The sequence below is a fragment of the Pecten maximus genome, chromosome 4 (assembly GCF_902652985.1).
Source record: "Pecten maximus chromosome 4, xPecMax1.1, whole genome shotgun sequence".
Taxonomy (NCBI): Eukaryota; Metazoa; Mollusca; class Bivalvia; order Pectinida; family Pectinidae; genus Pecten; species Pecten maximus.
In genome coordinates, this window is record NC_047018.1 from 8,511,158 (window position 1) to 8,538,184 (window position 27,027).

The following is a 27,027-nucleotide window of genomic DNA, read 5'->3' on the forward strand; positions in this document are numbered from 1 at the left end:
TGCCTCTCCTTCCGGCCTGACTTCCTGGTTGAAATGAAGTAGACAGGAGTTTTAAAGTTGTTTTTCGATGGGATTCCTCCCAGATATAACGTTGTTTATATGGTAAGTTATGAAACTTTAATGAGGATTTTGTCATTCGTCATAAAATAAATGTGAATAATCAGTAGTCTCCGACAGATAATTGGTGGTGACAGGTCAGTTTAGTCAGGACAGACCTGCAGACTGTCACCCTCATTCGGTCCTCAACCTGAAGGGTGTACACACAAATAACTAAAATTGAAATCGGATGTATGTGTGTTGTATCGTCTTAATTTATCGTTTTTGTTAAATGTTAAATAAAGTGTATAGCTCTGGACCAACATATAACCAGTTGGATAGACAGGACTGAATCGTTTCACAGTTGAATGCCTTGGAAGTTGGAATGGGAATTTTTATATACGTAATTATCCCTAAATTCTTTTAAAAATCTTCTAAATTTTGAAAATGTTTGCTTCCGAATATTGTTTGTTATTGACTTACCATAGTCTATGAATATGGTTATGCAATTTTCTAATTTGTCATTAAAAGAGCTTTTATTCAGGCTTATATATATATATACTTGATGTGTGTAAGTTTGTCTTTAAGTTTTTACCTCCCGCACCCCCCTGGACATAGTCCGAGGGGGTGTGCCTAATGAGTGTCCTGTGAGGAATGAGTGTCCTGTGAGAGTTTTTTCACGCCCCGCAATTCGTTAAGTGATATTTTTAAATAATTTTTTCTGTATCATACAGATGAACATCGAACCCATTAACATGCAAAATTTGACTTGGATTGGACGTGTGCATATTATGCATTTTTAACGACATAGTTACGGTGCAGTGCACATGCGAGTGTCCTGTGAGGTTTTCGCACGCCCCGCAATTCATTAAACGATATTTTAAAATTATTTTTTCTGTATCATACAGATGAATATTAAACCTAATAACATGCAAAATTTGACTTTGATTGGACGGGTGCATAACATGCAAATGTAACGGCGAAGACGAAGTAACGGTGCCATAAAACTGCGAGTGTCCTGCGAGGAATGTGACCTGTGAGGAATGAGTGTCCTGTGAGTGTTTTTGCACGCCCCGCAATTCATTAAATGATATTTTAGAATTATTTTTTCTGTATCATACAGATGAATATCTAACCTATTAACATGTAAAATTTGACTGTGATATAACGAGTGCATACTATACAAATGTACCGGCGAACACGAAGTTACGGTGCCATAAACATACGAGTGTCCTGTGAGGAATGAGTGTACTGTGATTGTTTTTGCACACCCGCAACTCATTAAATGATATTTTAGAATTATTTTTTCTGTATCATACAAATGCACATTGAGCCTATTACCATGCAAAAGTTGACCTTGATTGCACGAGTGCATATTATATAAATGCACCGTCAAAGTTACATTGCAGGGTGTCCCGCGAGGTGTTCGCACGCCCCGTGATTTTGTTTACCTTTCGAATACAGTGTGTACTAGGCTAACTAGTGAGTGTCCTGTGGCGCCGTGCCAAACTCGGGTACCTTGCCGCAGGCATGGTCACTGGTGATTGAACTGCTCAAACTTCAAAACTATGTCCGTTATATAAGAAATACAAATACACCTATTTTCTCCCAAAGTCCGTTTATAAGAATTATACAATAAATAACTTTATTACGCCTGAAATATACGTATTTTATCCCCAAGTCCGTATATAATAATTATTCAAAAAATTAACTTTATCATGCTCGAAATATACGTACATTTATGTATTTTCTCCCAAAGTACGTTTATAAGAATTCTACAAGAAACAACTTTATTACGCCTGCAATATACGTATTTTCTCCCTAAGTCCGTTTATAAGAATTATACAATAAATAACTTTATTACGCCTGAAATATACGTATTTTATCCCCAAGTCCGTATATAATAATTATACAAAAATTAACTTTATCATGCTCGCAATATACGTATTTTCTCCCAAAGTCCGTTTATAAGAATTATACAATAAATAACTTTATTACACCTGAAATATACGTATTTTATCCCCAAGTCCGTATATAATAATTATACAAAAATTAACTTTATCATGCTCGAAATATACGTATTTTCTCCCTAAGTCCGTTTATAAGAATTATACAATAAATAACTTTATTACGCCTGAAATATACGTATTTTATCCCCAAGTCCGTTTATAATAATTATACAAAAATTAACTTTATCATGCTCGAAATATGTATATAAAGTGAGTTAGTTGGCATCACCAATCAATTCATATACACTGTACTGTTAATTACCTTTTGAAAAAGGAACGATGTAAACAAATAATTATGGCTAATAAAATATAATGAAAAGTAAAATCCTTCAATATTTAACTAACGCTCACGATCAACATGTACACCAAGAAAATGCACAGTCTTAACTTTTAATGTAATTTCTAATTACACGTATTTAGTAAAAGTGCAAATACACTGTCTACATAGTTAACGCACTTTAAAGTTTAGATACATTTAAACATATAATTGACGGCAGTACTGCTTTTCGTACATTACCAATAACAGTTGTTTTTAACGTTTAAAATTTAAGGCCTTTATTTCGTAGAGCAGCGCAAAAATCTTAACCTATTTACCCTTTACTCAGTGATGACTTCAAAATAGTTATACTATTAGTTAATATTCATATCTATTACACGCCTATCAATTCAACAAAACGTGCAAAAAACTGACATGACACTCACCTTAAACTTACTGTAAATTCGTCGTAGCATTTATTTTATCCAAATATATTTTATTGACAAAAAGTACAGGGGGATTTGCCACAAGTTTTTGCAACTTATCAACGCCCTTTCCCAAAATAAATACAAAATTACAATATTTGACAAAATAAAGACTAAAGGTCACCAATTCAATATTTTTGTAATATCTTTGTAACATTGCTCTCCGATTTGTCAAAAGGCAGGAAGTACAGAACAAACAAATATCATGCATTTTAAAATCTGTTACTTGTTTTTCGTAGCATTTGCTAAAATGTACTTGTTGATAGTAATAGACATCGCGTATATGTACGAATTGTGGGGTGTGCAAAAACCGCACTGGACACTGCACCGAAAATGAATAAATTTTCGATGTTCATCTGTATAGTACAGAAGGAGTTAACAAAAAGTACTACTTATCGAATTGTGGGGCGTACAAAAACTCTCACAGGACACTCATTCCTCACAGGACACTCACATATATGTATTGCACCGTAACTTCGCCGGTATATTTGCATATTATGCACTCGTCCAATCAGAGTCAAATTTGGCAGATTAATCGGTTAGATGTTCATCTGTATGATACAGAAAAAAATATTTAAAAATATCACTTAACGAATTGCGGGGCGTGAAAAAACTTTCACAGGACACTCATTCCTCACGGGACACTCATTCCTCACGGGACACTCATTCCTCACAGGACACTCACATGTGTAATGCATCGTAACTTTGTCGTAAAAAATGCATCATATGCACACGTCCAATCCATGTCAAATTTGGCAGATTAATCGGTTAGATGTTTATCTGTATGATACAGAAAAAAATATTTAAAAATATCACTTAACGAATTGCGGGGCAGATCAATCGATTAGATGTCCATCTTTATTATACAGCAAACATAATTTTAAAACATCAGATAATGAATTGCGGGGCGTGAACAAAAACGCTCAAATTTTATTAACATGATAATATATCACCTGTCGACCTGTTTGTGATTGTACATTACAAGTTTTCAGACTGAGATTAACAAATTCTATGTATTAATAACAGTTTACCATTATATTTGGTTATATATTATGTATAAGTTATATTGTTCAATTCTATATTAATACGTCTAACTCAAGTAGCTTAAACAATGCATTAAGTTATCATATGTGCGTAAATTACATGTAAAAGGAGCAGCACAAACCGGCTCGCACATTTAAGAAAAAAAGGTTTCAGCAGTTTAATTAACAGTGATCCATGCCTGCGGCAAGGATATATAACTAACACGTCAAGGTACCCGAGGTTGGCACGGCGCCACAGGACACAGGTGGTACATGTGTATAACCATCGGTAAATGGGGCGTGCGAACAAATCGATCAGCACCGTAACTTTGTCGTAAAAAATGCATCATATGCACACGTCCAATCGAAGTCAAATTTGGCATGGTTATGGGTTAGATGTTCATCTGTATGAAACAGAAAAAAAAAATTAAAAATATCACTTAACGAATTGCGGGGCGTGTAAAATCACTCACAGGACACTCATTCCTCACAGGACACTCGCGTGTGTAGTGCACCGTAACTTCGCCGATAGATTTGCATATATTTGCATTATATGCCCTTGTCCAATCATAGTCAAATTTTGCGTGCTAATATATTATATGTTCATCTGTATGCTAGAGAAAAAATAATTTTAAAATGTCCATTAATGAATCGCGGGGCGTGAAAAAACTCTCACAGGACACTCATTCCTCACAGGACGCTCACATGTGTAATGCATCGTAACTTTGCCGGTACATTAGCATAATATGCACTCGTTCAATCAAAGTCAAATTTGGCAAATTAATCGGTTAGATGTTCATCTGTATGATACAGAAAAAAATATTCGAAAATGTCACTTAACGAATTGCGGGGCGTGAAAAAACCTCACAGGACACTCGCATGTGCGCTGCACCGTAACTTTGTCGTAAAAAATGCATAATATGCACACGTCCAATCAAAGTGAAATTTGGCATGGTAATGGGTTCGACGTTCATCTGTATGATACAGAAAAAATTATTTAAAAATATTACTTAACGAATTGCGGGGCGTGAAAAAACTCTCACAGGACACTCATTCCCCACAGGTCACTCATTAGGTGGACCGGTCCGAGGAAATCATAGATGCCTAATTAGTACCTGGTCAAGTCGGCACATGCTTACCTTGGCACAACCACTTTTGTTATAGGCACTTGGTCACTAAAGCACTTTTTGTGTATTGTCATCTTAGCATTTTGATTATTTAATTACTGGATATGTCTTAATTAATTTAATGCCATGGAATTACCGGTAAACGTTGTGCCCTAAGCTAGGTAGGTAGGCCCCGCAGAGGTATCACTCACAGTAAAGTTCAAAGGGTTGACCGCCTGTTCATGCCGAGTGATGTAATATATGCATTAATGTCCAACAAAACAACTCGCAGGTGTCCCAATTTGCGATCAGTAATTTGGAAGGTTTGTTAGATATACGACAAGGCAATTTAAAAGCAGGCAAGATTTTCTTACCTTATTTTACTAACATATATATAGACCTATATTTACATCAAATTCATCCTGGATTTTTAGCATTCATCCCTCATAGAGCCATGGAAATCTCGGACACTGTAATTTGACCCTGACCTGATTATGGAAATAAAACACCCTCGCCACCTGTTATAATTATATATTTAATTACTGTAGCTGCCCTGGCCTGGGACTTGGTAAGAGAGGAGTCGGTCACCATGCGTGTTGGTGTATTACATTACAACTGTGTCTTCATTGACACAGTCAGATAATTTTGTGATTACATTTAGGATACATCACTTCAAGAACAAACATTGGTCATATATCTGTAAACAAGATTTACTCAAATGAAAGCCAATCATGCCTTTCTTAATTGTAGCTCACTGTATTAGTGTTTGTACTGTCTGATAAAATGTCATTAACTGATACAAGATTCTGGATTTCAATTTGGGTCAGAAAAAAAATTCAGAAAATTTAAGAAAGTTTTATGCCAAACAGAACTAGTAGTAATTATATATATAATATACAAACATAATTAATTAATTGCTGTGTCATTTATTATTTAAGGAGGAAAAGGAGATAATTTGATGAATACAATTAGAAATATTTCAGAACAAGATATAAAAAAAAAACAATCAGCAGTTAATAAGTAGTTGTTTTTGTTTATTGGTTACAGATTTTAAGTGTCTATGTATATATATGTAACTATAATTGATTATTCACCTCCTATCTATACAATTTTTTAAAATCTAAAGCATTTTTAAAGAAATCAATATATTTTTAATTTATTTTTTTATTATTATTCTTTGAAATTAACCATTGTTGTCAAATTTTAATATCAAAATGTACTTCTAATAGCCTGAGGTAATATACATCTGCGACATGTAACATCCTCTAAATACAACAAGAATCATCAACTTTTTTTCGCATACTTTCTCCCTCATTTTGGATTTGGAATGAGGGAGATCTCCCTCATTTGAGGTTTTAGAGGTTGACATGTATGGCATAATTTTGTATAATGCGAACAGATGTTTATCAATATTTTTTAAATTTTGTTGAAATTGTTCTAACTTACCAAAGGTTTATACCGTCTATGTGAAAACAAAAACTTTCTGTAATTAACACTTTACAAACACCTTGTTGTAACAAGTTTTTCATGTTTTATTTTTGTATCCACAACTGTGATGATAAAATAAACTAGAATGAAAATAGAAATTGAATGTAAGTTAACACACTAATTGTTTTATAAAAAAAAAAGAATCGAAAATTATACTGAAAGTGCAGAGGTATCCCAGGGGTGTGTCAAACCGTTAAGTGCAGAGATGTCCAAGTTGATCTGTTACCATCTGAGGGAGGCATAAACATGGGTCATATTTTTTGGGCAAAGTTTGTCCTTCATAAACAATTTGAGCTTTCTTGATACCTTCAGAAAACATTTGATTAAATACAATGAAAGATATTATGCTAAGCTCGAGTTGAGAAGTTTATGATGACATTGACTTAATTCATAAGCGAGTAATTAGGGAAAACTTGTAGTTGTGTTACTTTAGATAGGCATTACTCTACATACAGCCTATGTAGTCTAGAGAATGAATGTATTGTTGTTAGGGGCCCACAGACAGGGCAGTCTCCTGTTTTGATAATTATATAACCTCTCAGTAACACACACTCGACAGTGGAGTCAGGATTTGTCCCTCATTAATTGTGTCAGTTTCCATGTGTGAAAAATTATTTGCATCCCTGACAATGTGCATGATACAGGACCATGTGTTAATAAATAGATGACTCGTACCCATAATCGTTTAGCCGGGGATACTTCAAATACAGGTCTGCAACTTATATTATTGCATCATCACTATACCAGTTAAAAGAAACTCTAGCTGCAATGATCATAAAGTGCCTAATCATCTGTTGATTATAATGAAATTAATGCAAAAACATAAACGAGTTGTTAATTTCTAACCTGTGCCTTTGGAAGATTTTACTAGTTCCATAATAATAATAAATAAGTATACGTATGAACAATAAAAATGATACCCAGTCTTGTCAAACTCTCCGTCAAAGTTTGCAATTGCTTGTCAGAAAAATCATTGCTTTAATTTGTCATCAAAAAATCCTGTCCAGGGAGGTACGTATATATATATGGCCATTGGCCTCTTGTTGATTTATAATTATATCATATCATGTCAATTTGGATAATTTATGATTAATGTCTGTTTATTATATCTTCCCTGATGAGGCGAGAAAAGTGAGAGAATAAAGCATCTTCATTACCTAGTGTGCATCCCTACTCTTAATTCAACTTTGGAAACCAGCTGTTGATGATGGCTCTTACAATACTGACAGTTTCTTTCATTTTGTGTGACTTTTTGTTTACTGTGTTTTGTTTCTTTTGAAGAAAAGTTAACAAATTGGCCACACACATCAACAATTGCATGAGAGAAAACTTCAAAAGGTAGCAGAACCATGGGTCAGTGCCTGAGTGACCCTGAGCGCCCGCCAACCCGCCAACCACCACCAGTCAATGAAGTTGACAATCAGGCAGTGTCCCTCCATGTCAATGATGTCAATGTGGTGATAAACAGTACGAGTCCAGTTCGTCCCCTGCCACCCCCACCTCCCACTAGAGGTGAGTGTTGTGAAGCCATGCTTTTAGTTTGCTTGATAATGCTTGCCAAATCATTTAATTATACAAAGGTATATATAGCAGGGCTTGGGCATATGTATTATATCATCAAATATCTATTATATTTTATTTCCAAATAAATACTGACACAGCATATATGTTTTTTTCATATAAGATTTATTTTTAGAGACATTTCTGTACTGCAATTTTTGAAAACTTGAATAGACCTTTAGCTATGATTTGCGGTACTGTCATATCTTAAACTGTACTGCACTGTAAGGAAGCATTACTATCAAAACTTACACTGTATAGTGTACTGTAGAGGAGCAGTGCTGTCATAAGCTGTACCTGTACTGTAGGGAAGCAGTACTGTCATATCTTAAACTGTACTGTACTGTAGAGGAGCAGTACTGTCATATCTTACACTGAACTGTACTGTAGAGGAGCAGTACTGTCATATCTTCAACTGTACTGTACTGTAGGGAAGCAGTACTGTCATATCTTACACTGTACTGTACTGTAGGGAAGCAGTACTGTCATATCTTAAACTGTACTGTACTGTAAGAGCAGTACTGTCATATCTTCCACTGTACTGTACTGTAGGGAAGCAGTACTGTCATATCTTACACTGTACTGTACTGTAGGGAAGCAGTACTGTCATGTCTTACACTGTACTGTACTGTAGGGAAGCAGTACTGTCATATCTTACACTGTACTGTACTGTAGGGAAGCAGTACTGTCATATCTTACACTGTACTGTACTGTAGGGAAGCAGTACTGTCATATCTTAAACTGTACTGTACTGTAGGGAGACTAATAGAATCTATCATGGGTCTGTTCCGTGGACAGTGATATCTCAACCCGAGTGTAAGAGTTTGGCTGGCCAGCACTCAGCGACTGAGTTTGGCCAGTCAGCACAAGGCTTGCTGAGTGCTGGCCAGCCAAACTCTTACACGAGAGTTGAGATATCCTTGTTCGCGGAACAGACCCATGATTGATTATTTTTCTGACATACTTACAACCAAACGCAAGTTTTTATGAAAGTTTTTCATTGCACCATCTAGATCTTCAATGCTCCTTGGAATGTGCATCAAAATTTGTGACGTCATCATTTACGACTTGGTTACTCAACGTACAATGATGATGTTACGTTATTGTGAGCAGCGTCATATAGCGTGTGTCGACTGTCTTTACCCACTCTGTGTAAAATTGATTTATCTTTTCCTTAGCAATTGTCGGATAACCCTGTGAAGTATGGGAGAAAGTACTGTCAAAGCTTACACTGTAGTGTACTGTGGGGAAGCAGTACTCACTACTGTCACATATTGGTACATGACATAAAAGGTCACTGTCGACCAACACATGTATGCCACAGTTGATGTTTTGTATTGCATTCATCATAATAGGATTCCTATCCTTTCACTTTCTGTATCTGACATGTATTGATTTATCAGTAAAATGTCTTTTACCCACATATAGTTAACAATACAAGCACACTAATGGTTTAATGTCCATTTTTCAAAGGTTATTTCCAACACTCAAGAGGTGAGTGATTGTACTTTCCAGTTTGTCCTCATCACTGACTCCCTTACCAGGCATGCAATGTGCTACCTATATTTTTGAGCTAATGCTGTTATTGGTTGTTGACTCATCGCATTTTTAAACTGTAACATTAGGCACAGTTCTTTTACCTCATCAGTTTTAGGAAAGCTATGTGGTGATGTGTGCCTATTGTTGAAATATAACTATATTGTCAACTTTGTTGCATCATTTCTTTTTGGTTCTTTGAACCTGATCTGATTTTTTCCAGGGTAAATGTTCCTGTTTCATTTTCGTTCTTTCACATGCGATCCTATAATGCAGCACTTTTTATAGCTAGAAGCACTTGCAAGAGCAGCTATCAATAGTTCATGATATGATCTGTACTTTATGATTTCTGGGGGTGTTCAACTTTTTTTTAACCTTTACTGCATTAATGATTTTGGTTTTCATATCTCGTATATTTTACCAGTGTAACATGTATGAGTGTTTGATGTGCCATATTTGTTGCTGTATACACATGCTGATCATAAAACGTCATTGTGTTTACATACCTACAGTATATACATGTATGTCTGTATTTCACTTCTGTGCTGTATGTGGGTTATTTTGCCTATCTTATCTTAGTGCTGTTTCACTGATTTATCAATAACACCCTAACTTCAACATTAACTTTTACATCTAAACAAGATGAAGTAGAGAAAATGCATTGCTATCTAAAACAATTTTTTTTTTTTTTTTCAACTCTACTCTGGTATCATTTTTCATGTTCAGCCTTTTAGTTTTTATATTATAATATTAATATTACTTGTATAATGATTACTTTAATTTAATTCATCAAAATATTCCTTATTATCAATTAGATTCATATAAGGCTATCCTGGTATATCAAAAATAATAATGATTCATGTGTCACAGATTTGGTTCATCTTTACACCATTGTATCACATCATGTTTTGATAATCCTGCAGTCATTGGTCAATGGTACACATTTTTCAGTATCAATGTCATGTAGATTTGGTTTATATCTACACCAGTGTCTGAACACCAGTTACTTTGTACAGGTCAAGGAGGCATTCATGTCTTACAGACATTTTCTGGTTGAAATACATTAAAGCTAACATTACTAACACAGTAAACAGCTTTACCAATCCATCAGTCTGTCAGCTAATTACAGACCAATGATGGGGAAAATTCATCACTTATCTAAATAAACATTTTCAGTCGTGAAAGTAAATTTCAAGCTTCCATAGAATCAGTTGATATTTCTTCTACTTCATCAATGCTAAATAAACTATATCTACTATACTACCTTATTCACTTCAGCTATCTTTACTGGAAATTGTGGATTTTATAAATTTCTTCATTTACAAGTTAATTTCCACATCTGCTTATTTCTGCATTCACTGGCCAGCTGGTACCACAATACATCAGATGCTGCTTATTTTCAATCACTTCACATAACAAAAAGATCTATCTCAATTTAGTTCTATCCAGTAAGTTATAAGGCTTCCGCTTGTGATGGCTTCACACAACCCATCTCTAACCCCAGTCCTGATTTTATATACATTTATTATTGGTGATAGATACTGGTGATATTCATAAAGCAAACCAAATAAGCAATGCGCACAAGTTAAATTTCACAGATTTTCTTGATTCTTAAGGATTCAGGCCAATATATGCATTTTCAAGTTCCAATTTATTGCAAAAATTGTTCAAATGTGAGAACCTGTACAGGATTTCTGACCAACAGCAAAGGTTGTTAATGTTACTCCCACTGATACTGAGCTTACAACAGGAATTTATTTCTGTCAGTATTCACATAGAATACTGATGTGGGCCTATCATCAATAGACTAAGTATTCTCCAACAGTTCTGTACAAATCATGTATTTCATATGAACGAATTCAAAATGAGAAGAAACAAATGCTTTTTCTTACAGTGGAACACACTGGATGTCTTGTGTTCGAAATCATCAGTTTGAAATGAAAGGAAAAGCTTTAGTTTTACCTCATTATGCATTTATGAAAGATCCATGTTAAATAGAGTATCTGGTACATATAACGGAAAAAGTAGATCTATGTGGAATATCACAATTGCATACACATATTTGTAACATAAAATAAAACTGTCCAGTAATTTTGAAATCATTACATGTATGTATATTAAGAAGATTTTCAAAATGTTCCTGAAGTGAACAGGTGAAAAATACATTGCCATAGTTATATAAAGATAAGTATACAGAAATTTTAAAACATTTTCAGAGTCCAACACTGTTCGAGCTCTGTATGACTTTGATGCCATCAATGATGATGACCTGTCATTTAAGAAAGGGGATCGACTGGAGGTGGAAGAGTCCAGGTAAGTAAATCTTCAGTCAACCTCTATCGATATTTCTATAAATATCATTCATTGTCAACTTTCTCCTTTAATTGAGTTTAAAATCATATTATCCACAGGAATTATCACTAAAGGTTTGTTGAATATATGAATCAGGAGAACTTTAAGACTTTTTAATCATGATTCAGGGCTTTTTCTGGGGCTGTATTGGGCCCAATTTCCATCTGAAATCATTTCATATTTAAGCTAACTTCCCAACTGTGTAATATGTTTTTATATTTGTGTCTTACAATTTCGATGTGCCAGCCATGTTTACTTGGTAAGAACAAGCTTGTTTGTGATAAATATATCTTAATAATAACAACAGCAATAATGTGTAATTATTTTACAAATTTGACTGTCTTAAGAAGCTAATAAATGTTTCCATGCCTGTTAAGTGATTGAATGGATGGCCATCTTGGGTGCTAAAGTTTACTTTTATAAATCACAGGTGGTTGATGCATTCCAGTACTTTTTATTTTAGATTTAACTGAGAATTAAACTGTTTGACAAAATTTTTGTGTATTTTTATTTCACAGTCAAAACTGTGACTGGTGGATGGCACGTCACATGACAACAGGTCAGACAGGATACATCCCTAGTAATTACGTGTGTAAGGATGACAACACCCCACAGGCACAAGAGTAAGTATCACGGTCACCAGGAGTGAGTTCGGGAGTAAGTATCACGGTCACCGGGAGTAAGTATCACGGTCACCGGGAGTGAGTATCACGGTCACCGGGAGTGAGTATCACGGTCACCGGGAGTGAGTATCACGGTCACCGGGAGTGAGTATCACGGTCACCGGGAGTGAGTATCACGGTCACCGGGAGTGAGTACCACGGTCACCGGGAGTAAGTATCAAGGTCACCGGGAGTAAGTATCACGGTCACCAGGAGTAAGTACCACGGTCACCGGGAGTAAGTAACACGGTCACCAGGAGTAAGTATCACGGTCTCCGGGAGTGAGTATCACGGTCACCAGGAGTAAGTATCAAGGTCACCGGGGGTGAGTATCACGGTCACCAGGAGTAAGTACCACGGTCACCGGGAGTAAGTAACACGGTCACCAGGAGTAAATATCACGGTCTCCGGGAGTGAGTATCACGGTCACCAGCAGTAAGTACCACGGTCACCAGGAGTAAGTATCACGGTCACCGGGAGTAAGTATCACGGTCACCGGGAGTGAGTATCACGGTCACCGGGAGTAAGTATCACGATGATGATTACTGATGTCAAAACCAATTTTAACGTTAAATTTACATTAAGTTTTATGAAAAAAGCCTGTTATTATATATCTGTAATAATTACATCATAAAACATTTTCTGTCAATATGGCCATGCCTAATAGTATAATAGTGCCCCTATTTGTTGCATTGTTAGAAATATACCAACAAATGCTATTTCATTGTCTTTTAAAACCTCTTGTCCACAAATTTGTATTATTCACTTAAAAAAAATGGAATTCAAATCTGTAAGAAATATACACTGTCGAAAAACTTTCTAGCAAGAATAAACTGACTTTCTATAATTATGTGTTGTTTCAGAGAAATTTGATATTTCAATAGATGTTTTTGTCAATAAGTGAAACAATTACATAACAATTGTATTACATTAAAAAGAAATTTACCTTGTTCAGATCTGTTGTTTGTACTCCTCATGAGGTGTGTATAATGATTTTGTTTGTGATTGACAGTTGGTGGTATAATGTAGACAGGAAGGAGGGAGAGAAGCAACTCATGTTACCGGGCAATGCCACGGGAACCTTCCTCGTCAGAGAGTCAGCAGGTAACTTCTCAACATACTGTATACCTAGTATTTTTTGCCCCAGGTTATTTTCGCCCTTGAGCAACACAAAAGATATTCGCCCCATTTTAAATTCGCCCTAAACTACTTTTAAGAAATGTCTTTTCCTCGTTTATAATAGGAAATTCTGTTCAGTATTCTCGATACAGTTGCACTCAGAACACTCGGGATTTATCGAGTTCCCCCATTTTCTGAGAGTGTGTTATATGTAATGTATTAGATTATGGTAAAACCTATATGGTAGCTATATTAATAGAGTTGATTGCTGCTAGTTTTGATATTAAATACAATGTCTCCCTGATTAATATGAAATGCTAAATTAAATGATTGTTATGTATTCTTATTTGTTGGGTTATTGATATCACAAATTGTAACCATGTCAGTCACCATCACAATCTTTTGGTGAAAGCATACATATATTCTTTTTGACCTCAACCAATTGCAATGATGATAAAACTGTTATAATATCTGTCCTAAACATAATATAATTATGATTACGTGACTGTATTTCAGATAAGGCATCCTATGTGCTGTCGATCCGTGACCACGACATCAAGACAGCTGATGCTTGTGTGAAACACTATAGAATTCGTAAGATGGACAATGGCGGGTTCTACATCAGCCCACGTCGAACTTTCAAAAGCATGCTACAACTCATCGATCATTACCAGTGTAAGTATAAATAGAGGTTACACAACGAGTGGTTGTTGGATATGGAATTTATTTCACACAAGTAAGTTATTTTTTAAAAGTTACAAAAGACACGAGCTTTAGCGAGTGTTTTTTGCAACTTTTAAAAAATAACTTACGAGTGTGAAATAAATTCCATATCCAACAATTTCGAGTCGTGTAACCTGTTTCTACCACAATAATATCGGCTGGAATCAAAGGGAAACGTGGCCAAGTATAATTTCGCATATGCAAATAAAGTGTATCGGTGACGTCCGGGACCCGGTGATGTGACATCATTAGATTATTGATGACGTCAATAACAATTGCAGCTTGGGTCAAAGTTCACCGTGTTAGCCAATCAAAATGCGTACAGAGTTTATACCATGTGTGGTATAAACAGATTGTTAATCAACAGCTGTAATGATTAACTGATGGTCTGAGAGTTGAATAACACGGGGTATTGTGGTAGAAGAGAAAATAATTAAGGTTTAATTGGAAGGATGCTGTGCTGGACAGGTATATGGGAAACTAAAACTGAGTGTACATGTAACTTATTAAATATGGGCTTATGTATTAAAAGCTAAGATGAATTATTTTTGAATACATGATCTTTTCAAATTATATATTGGTAGGAAGGAAATATGAGTCAAGATTCAAAATAGTTTCAGTGTGTGAAAACAGATTTAAACATTCAAGTCAAGGGACATGTGATATGTATGTCCAAGGGGAGTAATTCTGAGTAAATTTCGGAAACATATCATCATCATCATCACTGAAATTTTGTCTGTCATTGTTAATTTTACTTACATAATTGTACATTGTATGTGCTATTCATATCATGTTAGACTAAGTCATAAACATGCAGGTGAGCTGTTCAGGATAATACTTTACACCTCTGGTATGTTGAGAATAGTAAACGGCCACTGATTGATGGTGTAGCATTCCAGCATTAACTTAGTTTGGATGAAGAATTAAACTTTTTTCGCTAACAATCAATGATTGTCTGTCAGTACTGTTAAAGTTTTCATGTTTATTGTCTAATGAAAATTAAAACAAAATGTTGTTGTTGATAGTGCATAACAGTATTATTAACAAAATCTGAATGTCTAATCTTTTAACTATCTGCAGCTGTTGGTGATGGACTGTGTTGTCAGCTAGGAGAAGCTTGTCCAAAGATCCGCCCCATGGTGCAGTTCCGAGAGCTTGAGGTCTCTAGAGAATCAGTAAAACTCATCAAGAAGCTTGGAAGTGGTTGCTTTGGTGATGTCCATGCAGGTAAAGTTGATTGAAGCGCCTATAATTACTAGCCAGTCTTTAATGATATTAAGTGTGAAATAATGAAGTTAACCTAATACAAATACTTTATGTTGAAGAGAGATCCTAGAGTCAGACTCTCATTTGATCAATGTAGAGTGTTAAATACACTGTGTTGTATAGTTGCTGAAGGGCACAACCAGTATACATATATTTTTGCTTTTGTTAAATTCCAACTGCTGTTGTCTTTATGGTCTATAAAATACAGGAAGAGATTTTATTACATTTTTACCAGTGAAATATCAAAAATTATTCATTCTATAAAAGTGATATTTTTCACTAGTGAAGAATATCATATTTTTCACTAGTGAAAAATATCACTTTTGCTGATTTGACCAATCAAATTAATGATTAGAAAATACCAAAATAATTGACCAATCAGAAAGCCCGACATATATGTCGGCACCTGGACAAGGGAAAATACTTTTTTTGTTTACAAATTATCACTGTAGTCCTAGTTAGCATACGGGGTAGGGTTTTCGTTGATAAAAAATGTAATAAACAGAATATCTAACAGTGTCTTCAGTAAAACCAAACATATTTCACTCGTGAGGCTAATATTTTGATATTTTTGACTCGTGCTGTGCACTCGTGGAAAATATCAAAATATTAGCCCCACTCGTGAAATATATTTGGTATTACTGAAGACACTGTTGGATATCCTCTATATATTTTGGCATCTCTTCAACGATCAATAAACATTGATATAATTTTGATGTATTAGAAGTTAGAATCTATAGGATAGTTAATGATTAATTTCTAAACGAACATTTATCTTAAAATGATAGGAAGATGGAGAAATACTGTGGACGTGGCTGTTAAAACACTTAAGCCAGGTGCCATGACACCCCAGGACTTCCTGCAGGAGGCTAAGCTTATGCACAAGTTGCGACATCGTAAACTGGTTCAGCTGCTGGCTGTGTGCTCCACCACAGAGCCTCTGTGGATAATCACAGAACTTATGGTCAATGGGGCTCTGCTGGACTACCTCAGGAAGGATGAAGGAAAACATATAGGATTCCCAGTCCTAGTGGATATAGCCGCACAGGTAAGTGGCAGACAGGGTTATAGCCATTGAATAAAAAGTAGGTTTCTTCTGCATTAATTTGCTTCAAGATATGATGTGAGCATGAAATGGATTAAGCTTCAGTGCCGGAATGTGCCTTGAAAAAGCTCAACATCTCAGTTTTCCAAGACCAGTATGGCACAATTTGAACATATTCACAGCCAAAATCTACTGGCTAGAGTTTTGGTTAAAATTCAAGTTTAGTTTCATTTCCAATAAAGCAGGATTGTGGGAAGTTATGTTTTACAAACATGTAGTTGTTGGTGATATATTGGATGATTTTGTTCTCAGATTGCTGATGGTATGGCGTACCTGGAGAGGGAAAACTTCGTTCACAGAGACCTAAGGGCTGCCAATATTCTTGTTGGGGAGAGTAATGAAGTGAAAGTGGCAGATTTCGGACTGGCCAGGCTCATACAGGAAGATATATATGAAGCTCAAGAACGTAAACACACTTTGTCTACTTTAAACTTTAGTTTTCATCTTGATACTTATTACTATTCGTCAAATCTTGTTGAAAACACAGATAAATTAGGTATTAATTAAAAGGACTGTCAAGAATGTTGATACAAAATTTACACTGGCTAAAATACCGTCAGGTAACATTGTTTCCATACCTGAAATGTATACTTGATAGTGTTCTAGTGCCTTACAGTTTCATACCATTACAAATGTAATTCCTAATGTCAATTTTAGATTTATAAAAAAGAAACAAATATAGTTGCTGTTACTCACTGTGTTTGTAAGTGACAACACAGGTACAGAATAGGGAGCTTTCTTGCATGCTCTCAACCTCGGGCACAAGGGATAAAGATAATCTCCTCCCACAGCAAAATGGGATATCTTCTCTTTTTTCTTTTTTTTTTTTTTCATTTCTGACTAGTTTTCATTTTATGATAATAAATTGAAAATCCCTTACTTATGACATTGGTGTTAGTATGTTTGGAGAATTCTATAAAGATTTCCTACATTACAGATACAAAATTCCCAATAAAGTGGACTGCTCCTGAAGCTGCCTTTGACAGGAAGTTCAGCATAAAGTCTGACGTGTGGTCGTTTGGAGTCCTCCTTTATGAAATCCTCACATTTGGCAGAGTGCCTTATCCAGGTAATAACTAAACCCATTACATTTATGAGCGCCTTGTCCAGGTAATTATATATAATAATAACTAAACCTGTTACATTAATTAACACTCTTTCCAGGTAATAACTAAACCCATTACATTAATGAGTGCGTTATCCAGGTAATAACTAAACCCATTACAATGATGAGTTCTTTATCCAGGTAATGATTAAACCCATTACATTAATGAGTTCTTTATCCAGGTAATAACTAAACCCATTACATTAATGAGTTCTTTATCCAGGTAATAACTAAACCCATTACATTAATGAGTTCTTTATCCAGGTAATAACTAAACCCATTACATTAATGAGTTCTTTATCCAGGTAATAACTAAACCCATTACATTAATGAGTTCTTTATCCAGGTAATAACTAAACCCATTACATTAATGAGTTCTTTATCCAGGTAATAACTAAACCCATTACATTAATGAGTTCTTTATCCAGGTAATAACTAAACCCATTACATCAATGAGTTCTTTATCCAGGTAATAACTAAACCCATTACATTACACCAATTAAACCAATTAGTTAACAAATTATTAATCAAACATTCAGTCAGTTACACTTTGGTTTAAATACCAAATAGAGATTGTAGTAGGTATATATAAAAGAATCCACGGTCCAACAATTGTGGTGAATCTACTCTGACCTACAGTTCTAGTTGTATATTCTTATTAATATTTTGATATGGAATTACAAATATTGTGGTAAGGAGAGTGTCTGTCCATCAACAATACGGTTTCTGTAAAAGCATATGAAATCCTCCCATACAGTTCAATTTCTATGAAACCTGGTGAGCATATACAGAATACAGACGAGGTCGTTGGAACAAAATCTGCAAATGTATAAATTAGCATACTGTGCGGTTATATCAGTCAGTACTTTCCACACAATTGCTATTAAACCTATTACATTTAAACTTTGTCAATATTCAAAATTTGAGAAAGATCTTTACATATTAATTACTTAGTATATTGCACCCTGTTGAGTTGAGATTTATGCTCTGACAGTAACTTATAATTAATGCAATGTATCACCAGATTTTGATGAATTAAATAGTATATATGTATAAAGATAAAGGAAAGTTCAAATTTGAGTGAAATCTGTCTAATTACCACTACAGCAGCATGTAGACATACACAGATTGTAAACAATATTATTATTAACCGATTCATTGCGCATCTATACAATACTCATACACACACCATTATTTATTGTACAATACTCATACACACACCATTATTTATTGTACAATACTCATACACACACCATTATTTATTGTACAATACTCATACACACACCATTATTTATTGTACAATACTCATACACACACCATTATTTATTGTACAATACTCATACACACACCATTATTTATTGTACAGTACTCCTACACACACCATTATTTATTGTACAATACTCATACACACACCATTATTTATTGTACAGTACTCCTACACACACCATTATTTATTGTACAATACTCATACACACACCATTATTTATTGTACAATACTCATACACGCACCATTATTTATTGTACAATACTCATACACACACCATTATTTATTGTTGATCAATACAAATGTCTCCTTCAGGAATGAATGGTCATGAAGTGCTAAGTAAAGTAGAGAAGGGCTACCGGATGCCCAAGATGACAGGAGGACCGGTGTCCTGTCCAGATCCTTACTATGAAATCATGCTCAGCTGTTGGAAGCGAACCCCGGAAACCAGGCCGACTTTTGTGTATCTACAGGACTTCTTTGATAACTTCTTTGTATCAGCAGAAACCCCATACAAAGAGTCCGGGGATATGTAGATTACTGTAGATCGAGGGGTGGCTCTGAACAGGAGGCATTTGTTACACCAACTGAGAAAGTGACATTTAGGGAATTAATCTAAGTCACTGAAATGTGTTTTATATTTATCTGATGAAGTACCCTACCTAACAGGGAACTGTGATAGCTTTTCAGGTTGTAGATTATATGATATATGTACATGTTGAAGCATAAAATGTTTAAGAAAGGCTAATTCTGACATCATTTCTAGGGTGAAAAAGTATATAGTTCTATGTAGAAATATCGTTAAGGATATACTGAACAGAAACTGATATGCTGAACAGAAACAGTGATATACTGAACAGAAACAGTTTGGTGGAATGAGTCTAATCAAAATCAGCATGTGCATATTAAATTCATCTGTATATAGACTAATGGTATGCTATTTTGCTCCCAGTGAACTGGAGATAATAACATGGTATGAAATATAACTGGTATTTCTTATACACTCAGTCTAGTAACAGGTAACATACATGTCCAATTTTTTTTTAACCTGGAAGTGTTACCTCTGTAAGCTAATTTTTTTCTGGAAAAATAATCCAGATTTGTAAGCTTCAATTAAAACATTTTAGTATGCAAAGTACGGTTGCTAATAATTAGTTTAGAGGATTTTTACCCAACTGGGCCTCAATAGAAAAATATGTCTTTTAAGTCAATGGTTACTGGTATAGACATATAGGTCAATGCCATGCAATATTTAAATAGAACAAATATGTTGTACTGTTGTTAACGTGTGGACGTGTAATTTTGTATACTTCTTTTGAGAATTTTTTTTATAAAAATATATGCATAAGTTTTATACAGCTTTATGTATTGTATAGATCATGTTTGTTGTCATTTAAACAGCTTAAGAATTGCACACATATAAGTGAGTCATTGCCAGTCATACTATAATATTCATATCATGTTTTGTTCCATAGTCTAGTATGATACTGAGCAACTTACAAAGTCTGGTTGAATGATAGTAAATATTTTTACACAAGGGGTATTAAACTAGTGCCATTTTGAGTACACAGATCTGTATGCCTTGTATCTCCATAGAAACAATGGATGGTGTTGTGGTGTGTGCTTAAGGAACCTCCCAAGTCTGTGTATTATAACAAATACACTCTACTCTAATCTAGATAGTGTTTAACAAGATGGAAACATTACACTGTATAATTACAGCATCATCAAAATAGCCATTTGTAATGATCATGGTATATTTATTATCTTTTACACGCAAGTTCCTCAATTTACTTGGAAAGTTAAATTAGAGTATAGATTATGTCAAATTTATGTCTAAAATACTTGTTGAATTCTATGCAATTCTTTTGGTATGCCATCATACATGTCAATATTAGAATTTTTTTGTTCCTTTTTAATAGAATGAAAATTGAAGACTGACAGAATGCATTGATACCAAATACTTACTGTGAACCCCCATATGTAGTGTTTTCATGGTGAAATTTTCCAGCAGTTTAGATTGTTAGTTTTAAATATCTAACTACAGCTTATCTTTGAAAAGTAACACATCTAGGGTTTGTTATACAACGAATTCATATCATTTCTTCGTGTAAAGAGAAACTTTAATCTATACTGAAATTTTATCAGCTATCCAAGATTACACCTTAATTTGTTAGATATATTAATTGTTCAATTCATGATGTATATTATTTGCTTTTGCCATGTTGTTGATATCAGTAGAAAGTAGATTTGAATAAGTGCTTCCAATTGTGTGATTGTAATCTCATGTTCCATCGTAAGTCAAAGTATTTTGATCAGTTTTTACACAGCCAATTGCGTTTCAACTAAATTATGTATTTACATTCCAGTGTAGATATTTCCCAGTTGCTTGGTCATAAGGACTTGAAGTTTAAAAAAAGATCTTTGAGTTTGAAATTTAATCAAGAAGAGTGCGCTTTCATAAAGCATGGGAATATTGACAATTAATTTTACAAAGACCAATTGTTAATCTTTAGACAATTTACAAAGAACAATTGTTAATCTTTAGACAAATGCAAATTCCTACTACTTGAGGAATGATCATGCTTAAATGGCATGTATGATCACTATGCTTATCGAACATATTTCGGAGTAACATGGTAATGTGCAATAGTTGAAATCATCATGATACTGTACATGCAAATACTGGACCAGACATAAAGTATTTCAAGCAGTAAATGTATGCTGTATTGCTTAAATCACTACACTCACTTTATACACCTGTACATATGTAATGTTTTCATTTCAGTGTGATTGTCATCAACTTTTTCATTTTTCTCATTGGAAGGTTGATATTTATTTGCTGATGATGTTAAATTAAAAGATAATCAGTCTAAAATTGTTTGATATTAAAATATTTCTTATTTTTGGAGAATGTGTTGAGTAAATAGGACTGATCTTTTTCACAATAGATACATCTTGTTGAGCTTTCAGATATATAATTATGCTGTTTCTTGAATTAAGTTCGAGAAAGCCTGTTGTACAACATTGTGATAGTTTGTACATTTCACTGTTATAAGGGCGAAATTGTCTTTCACTTCTACATTTGCCCCACGTGGTGTTTATCATAATTATACATTCCTTTGTCGATCTTCACTTTCACATATCATTAACTGTTTTACGGACCAGTTTATTTCTGCCTTTACATAATATAATGTTTATTTTCCTACATCTAACACTTGTTACTTTTGTAAAATTACAACTTATAAACAATCTATTTATTAGTTGTATAATGCATGCATTTTTGCCTTTCATGTTATCTTAAAGCAATGAACTAATTGTGTGAAGTCTTTATTTCAGTGGTAAGGGGAGATAAGCTTTGTTATCACTGTATACATGGTATATTGTCTATAGTGGTAAGTCTGCGGTTGTAGCAGTGGACTTACATCTGAATATTGATGTATACATAGCTCGTTGTCTATGATAAATCTACAGTCAAACATTTGTCATTAGAACACAGAATATTGCATTAAATGCAAACTGAGAAAAATCACCCACTAAATGAAATTTGGCACGAAAAATGGATTAAAGGGAATCATGAAAAGCCCACATAATACATCAAGACACTGTTTTTAATGTTAATGATGTCAAAAGCTTTCTTATAATAATGTAACATTCCTTTCACTCCAGCAGGTTGTCCAGATTTTTACTACATGTTTTATAGATAGGGGGTTATACAAGGTACTTTCAAAAATTATCTATGGAATTAATAGAAGCCATTAACTACATTATGTAGTTTGGTTTTAAAACTTGGTTTTAATTCTAGACTGATTCTGCTAATTAATGCCGAGTTAATACCCAGAAAACATTGCTACAATAGCCAAATATAGTCATAATAAACATAGATATCCTCCAGTCCCACTCATTCATCTTTGACTTTAGTGTGACCAGCCTTAAAGGTCAACACTTCACTGTTCTCCCCTATATTTCGGTTGGCAAATCTGTTTGTGAACAGAACATCAACCTTCTCACAAGTCCTTTGTTCATCAAAAGGTCCTAGGTACTTAACATTCCAATCATCAAAGACTATTGGTTCTATTCCTGATCAAACTGATCATAAAACAATTGGTAGTGTCCAAATTATTTTAATCCTGTCATACGTATTAAGCGCTGGACAAATGAAGGACATTGCTAATTAGTCAGTTTTATAGATTAAAATGTTCAGTACCATGTGGTGTTTTTGGAACTATCAAACATTTTTATTCAAGTTAAGTGGGATGTTGTTGTTGATCAATAGGTTGAATCTATTAACTTTATTTTTGTATACATTATATTATAAAATCATCAAATTTTATATGGTGTTTGTGTATTTGTAAATTCTTTGATAATCTGACATTTGTAAATACATGTAACAAATAAAAAAAAAGGCATAGGCATTCATGGATTTTGTTGTTTATTGAGATCATCATTATTATTAAAGATTTGAGCCTATTTGACCCATGTGACCTTTAATGTAGGTCACGGCCATTCATTTGAACATACTTGATAGCCCTTCATCCCAGCATGCTATAGACCCAATATCAAGTCCCTGGGACTCGTGGTTATTGAGAAGGAGTTGTTTACAAATTTTGGCCTTTTTGACCACTGTGACCTTGAATGAAGACCAACTTCATAAATTTAGTCCTTCATACCATGCTACATACATTACAATGTATATTAAGTATCTGGGCCTCTTGGTTATTTAGAAGATGTTTAAATAGAAAGGTTGACGACGGCCGGACGGCGGAAGCCGCGCCATGGCATAAGCTCACTTGCCCTTCGGGCACGAACTTTACAGTGGACACCCATCATTCTGAATACCAGGGCCACTCATAGTTAATTAGTCCAAGTTAACAAGTTATCTACATCAATTACTAACTTGGCATCAGTTTGAGATATACTTATAACTAAGTCCAGAGTCCAGATTAAAAAGACTGGTGACCATCTAATTAGCTGAGTAAAGGGTATTGAAACATGGTCACAGTCACTTAATATGTTATCTTGGTTAATGTAGCTAGTGTCGGAATTCGAGTTTATCAACAACACCATGATCATTCAAGGTATGGACCAATGCAGCCGACTGCTCCGACTTGAAATGAATATACGAAAATGTAATCATATATCCATTTAAAACTAAAAAAAACTCAAAACATTTGCAACAAATTTTGTGAACACCAAGTTTACAGGCTTATTTCTTGGTAGTGTGGTATATAGATATATGTACATGTATTGCCATAAAAACATGACGCCATCAAATCCACTTATATGTATTTAATTTACTACATCATTATTCATTTATTTATTTGGAAATTAGCTATCACTATTAAAAAACATTTTACATGTATTTTCATACATCTTATTTGCTAAGTCGTTGATGTCTTCATTCCTTGCAGCAGCCATCACCTCCAAAACTTGGCTGAAATGATAAAAAACAATGATCAGGTGTTTCACAAGAATGGATATTCTAAATAGTTTTTGTTTTAATATACAATCTTGAATGAAGGTTTCCCTTGGTTATTCTGCTCAAAACCAGAAATGCCAACCGACTACTGCTGTGATGACAGTTAACTTGAAATTTTTTTTTTTTTTTTTATTACTCACGAAGTGCTTTCTCAAATCTCATATGTAGGTTCCTCCTGGTCACTAGTTGTTAAAACTTTAATTCTGAGATGGCCAAAAGGCGGCCATCTTTGACTTCTACTGACAACTGTTAATTTATTATCTCTACCCCCAGTATTTCTCAGAAAAAGCTGCAGATATATTTCCGATCTAATTTATATGATACTTTGATGTTAAAAAAAATTGTCGCATGTTACATACTGATTGTTCATGTACCACATTCACCAACAGCTGTGTGATATATCTTACATTATATGTACTGGTTCATTTCGACCTTTGATGCAAGTTCCCTTTTCCCACTTCTCTTTTTTTTTGGATGGAAAAGTTGTTTTGACAAACTTTGACCCTACATGGGTAGGACGGATATCACACCACGGAGCATCTGAAACACATATTTTATCAATAACCACAGAAAAGTAAAATTAGTATCAGAATCTATCACTACAAAAGTGTACAAAAGAGGCCATGTGTAAGTCTGTAACCTATACATAACTATTAACCACAAAAGCCCTATGACTACAATAGTGTACTAGAATGAACTATAAATACATAAGTGTAACTAGAACTGTCACCAAGATGGCTGACTAATAACCCCGCAATCCGCATGAGTCAATGGACAACTGGAACCGTTACCTAGAGGCTAACTAAGATAACCTGTGCATGCCCCTGTGATGTTCATAATTAAGAGAATGTAGTCATAAGTTTCATTGGAATCAGCCCACCGGTTTTGGAAGAGTTGTCTGGACAATAAAAACCTGTCAATAGTGATCAGTTACCATGGCAACAAAAAGTTTGGAATTTAAACAGCTGCATGCACATCTACACATTGTCCTCTCTATTAGTGTGAAATGTCATTAGAATTCGTCCTCCAGTTAAGGAGGAGTTGTCCAGACAACATGTGTCTACATAGTAGTCGGACAGACAACCCGATTCCAGTATACCCCCTAACTTTGTTGTGGGGGTATAATTAAGGAGTACACAATGTACCAGCTGTATACAGTTGTACATTTGTAATGGCTAATTATAATAAGTGGCACAATTTATACGACATTTAGAGCTAGTTAGAGCATCATTCAACAAAGGATCAGAGACTCCAATTTAACAAACAGTCATACGAACCTGTCTCTATCATTAATCTGTTAGCAGGAATGGAACACATCACATCAACATTTTCTTGTGTTTTCAGTGAACTGTTGAAGAAATGCAGTCATGTATTACAATTATAGGCCTATAGTTAATTGATTTCTTTAGTAATTGAAAGACTCTTTTCTTAATTTATTCATTTTATTTTCCTGCATTAAAATCTTCTAAAATATGATATCTTCATGGTATTACAATGATGCATTAGTACATTGATTATTAATTTCAATATATCCTTTAGCCAATGAAAAGAATAGTATATTTAACTGCAAAGTTAATGTTATTTGTTTTTAATCAATATTACAGTATAGTAGGTTATAGGGTATAAACAATCCAAACAAATACGATCACACCAAGATAATAACTGGACAGCATGCCCCTCCTTCACAGGTAATGCTTTAAGAACTTACCAGTCATTAATACCTATGTACAGGTAATGCTTTAAGAACTTACCAGCCATTAATACCTATGTACAGGTAATGCTTTAAGAACTTACCAGCCATTAATACCTATGTACAGGTAATGCTTTAAGAACTTACCAGCCATTAATACCTATGTACAGGTAATGCTTTAAGAACTTACCAGCCATTAATACCTATGTACAGGTAATGCTTTAAGAACTTACCAGCCATTAATACCTATGTACAGGTAATGCTTTAAGAACTTACCAGTCATTAATACCAATGTACAGGTAATGCTTTAAGAACTTACCAGCCATTAATACCAATGTACAGGTAATGCTTTAAGAACTTACCAGCCATTAATACCTATGTACAGGTAATGCTTTAAGAACTTACCAGCCATTAATACCTATGTACAGGTAATGCTTTAAGAACTTACCAGCCATTAATACCTATGTACAGGTAATGCTTTAAGAACTTACCAGCCATTAATACCTATGTACAGGTAATGCTTTAAGAACTTACCAGCCATTAATACCTATGTACAGGTAATGCTTTAAGAACTTACCAGCCATTAATACCTATGTACAGGTAATGCTTTAAGAACTTACCAGCCATTAATACCTATGTACAGGTAATGCTTTAAGAACTTACCAGCCATTAATACCTATGTACAGGTAATGCTTTAAGAACTTACCAGCCATTAATACCTATGTACATGTAATGCTTTAAGAACTTACCAGCCATTAATACCT

At 34.4% G+C, this 27,027-nt stretch overlaps 2 protein-coding genes across 4 annotated transcripts in view; one reads left to right on the top strand and one right to left on the bottom strand.

Moving 5' to 3' along the window:
• Positions 1-23,511, top strand: LOC117325130 (tyrosine-protein kinase SRK2-like). 3 transcript variants are annotated; one of them, XM_033881094.1, is made up of 12 exons: positions 1-102; positions 7,684-7,914; positions 9,436-9,456; positions 11,715-11,811; positions 12,369-12,473; positions 13,525-13,616; positions 14,148-14,306; positions 15,435-15,581; positions 16,409-16,668; positions 16,978-17,131; positions 17,663-17,794; positions 19,410-23,511. In XM_033881094.1, the coding sequence occupies exons 2-12, from the start codon at positions 7,752-7,754 to the stop codon at positions 19,628-19,630; spliced, it is 1,551 nt and encodes a 516-aa protein (XP_033736985.1). In that variant the 5' UTR covers positions 1-102; positions 7,684-7,751; the 3' UTR covers positions 19,631-23,511. The 3 variants fall into 3 exon arrangements, with proteins under 3 accessions (XP_033736985.1, XP_033736987.1, XP_033736986.1); XM_033881095.1 differs by having other exon boundaries at positions 7-102; positions 7,689-7,914; XM_033881096.1 differs by lacking the exon at positions 9,436-9,456.
• Positions 20,295-27,027, bottom strand: part of LOC117325131 (putative deoxyribonuclease TATDN1) — a 14,062-nt gene continuing 7,329 nt past the window's right edge. Inside the window, exons 10-12 of the mRNA XM_033881097.1 lie at positions 25,851-25,921; positions 24,981-25,113; positions 20,295-24,528 (exon numbers count right to left, since the gene is read on the bottom strand). Coding sequence (XP_033736988.1) covers positions 24,423-24,528; positions 24,981-25,113; positions 25,851-25,921 — 310 coding nt within the window. The 3' untranslated portion in view covers positions 20,295-24,422. The remainder of the gene's footprint in view (positions 24,529-24,980; positions 25,114-25,850; positions 25,922-27,027) is intronic.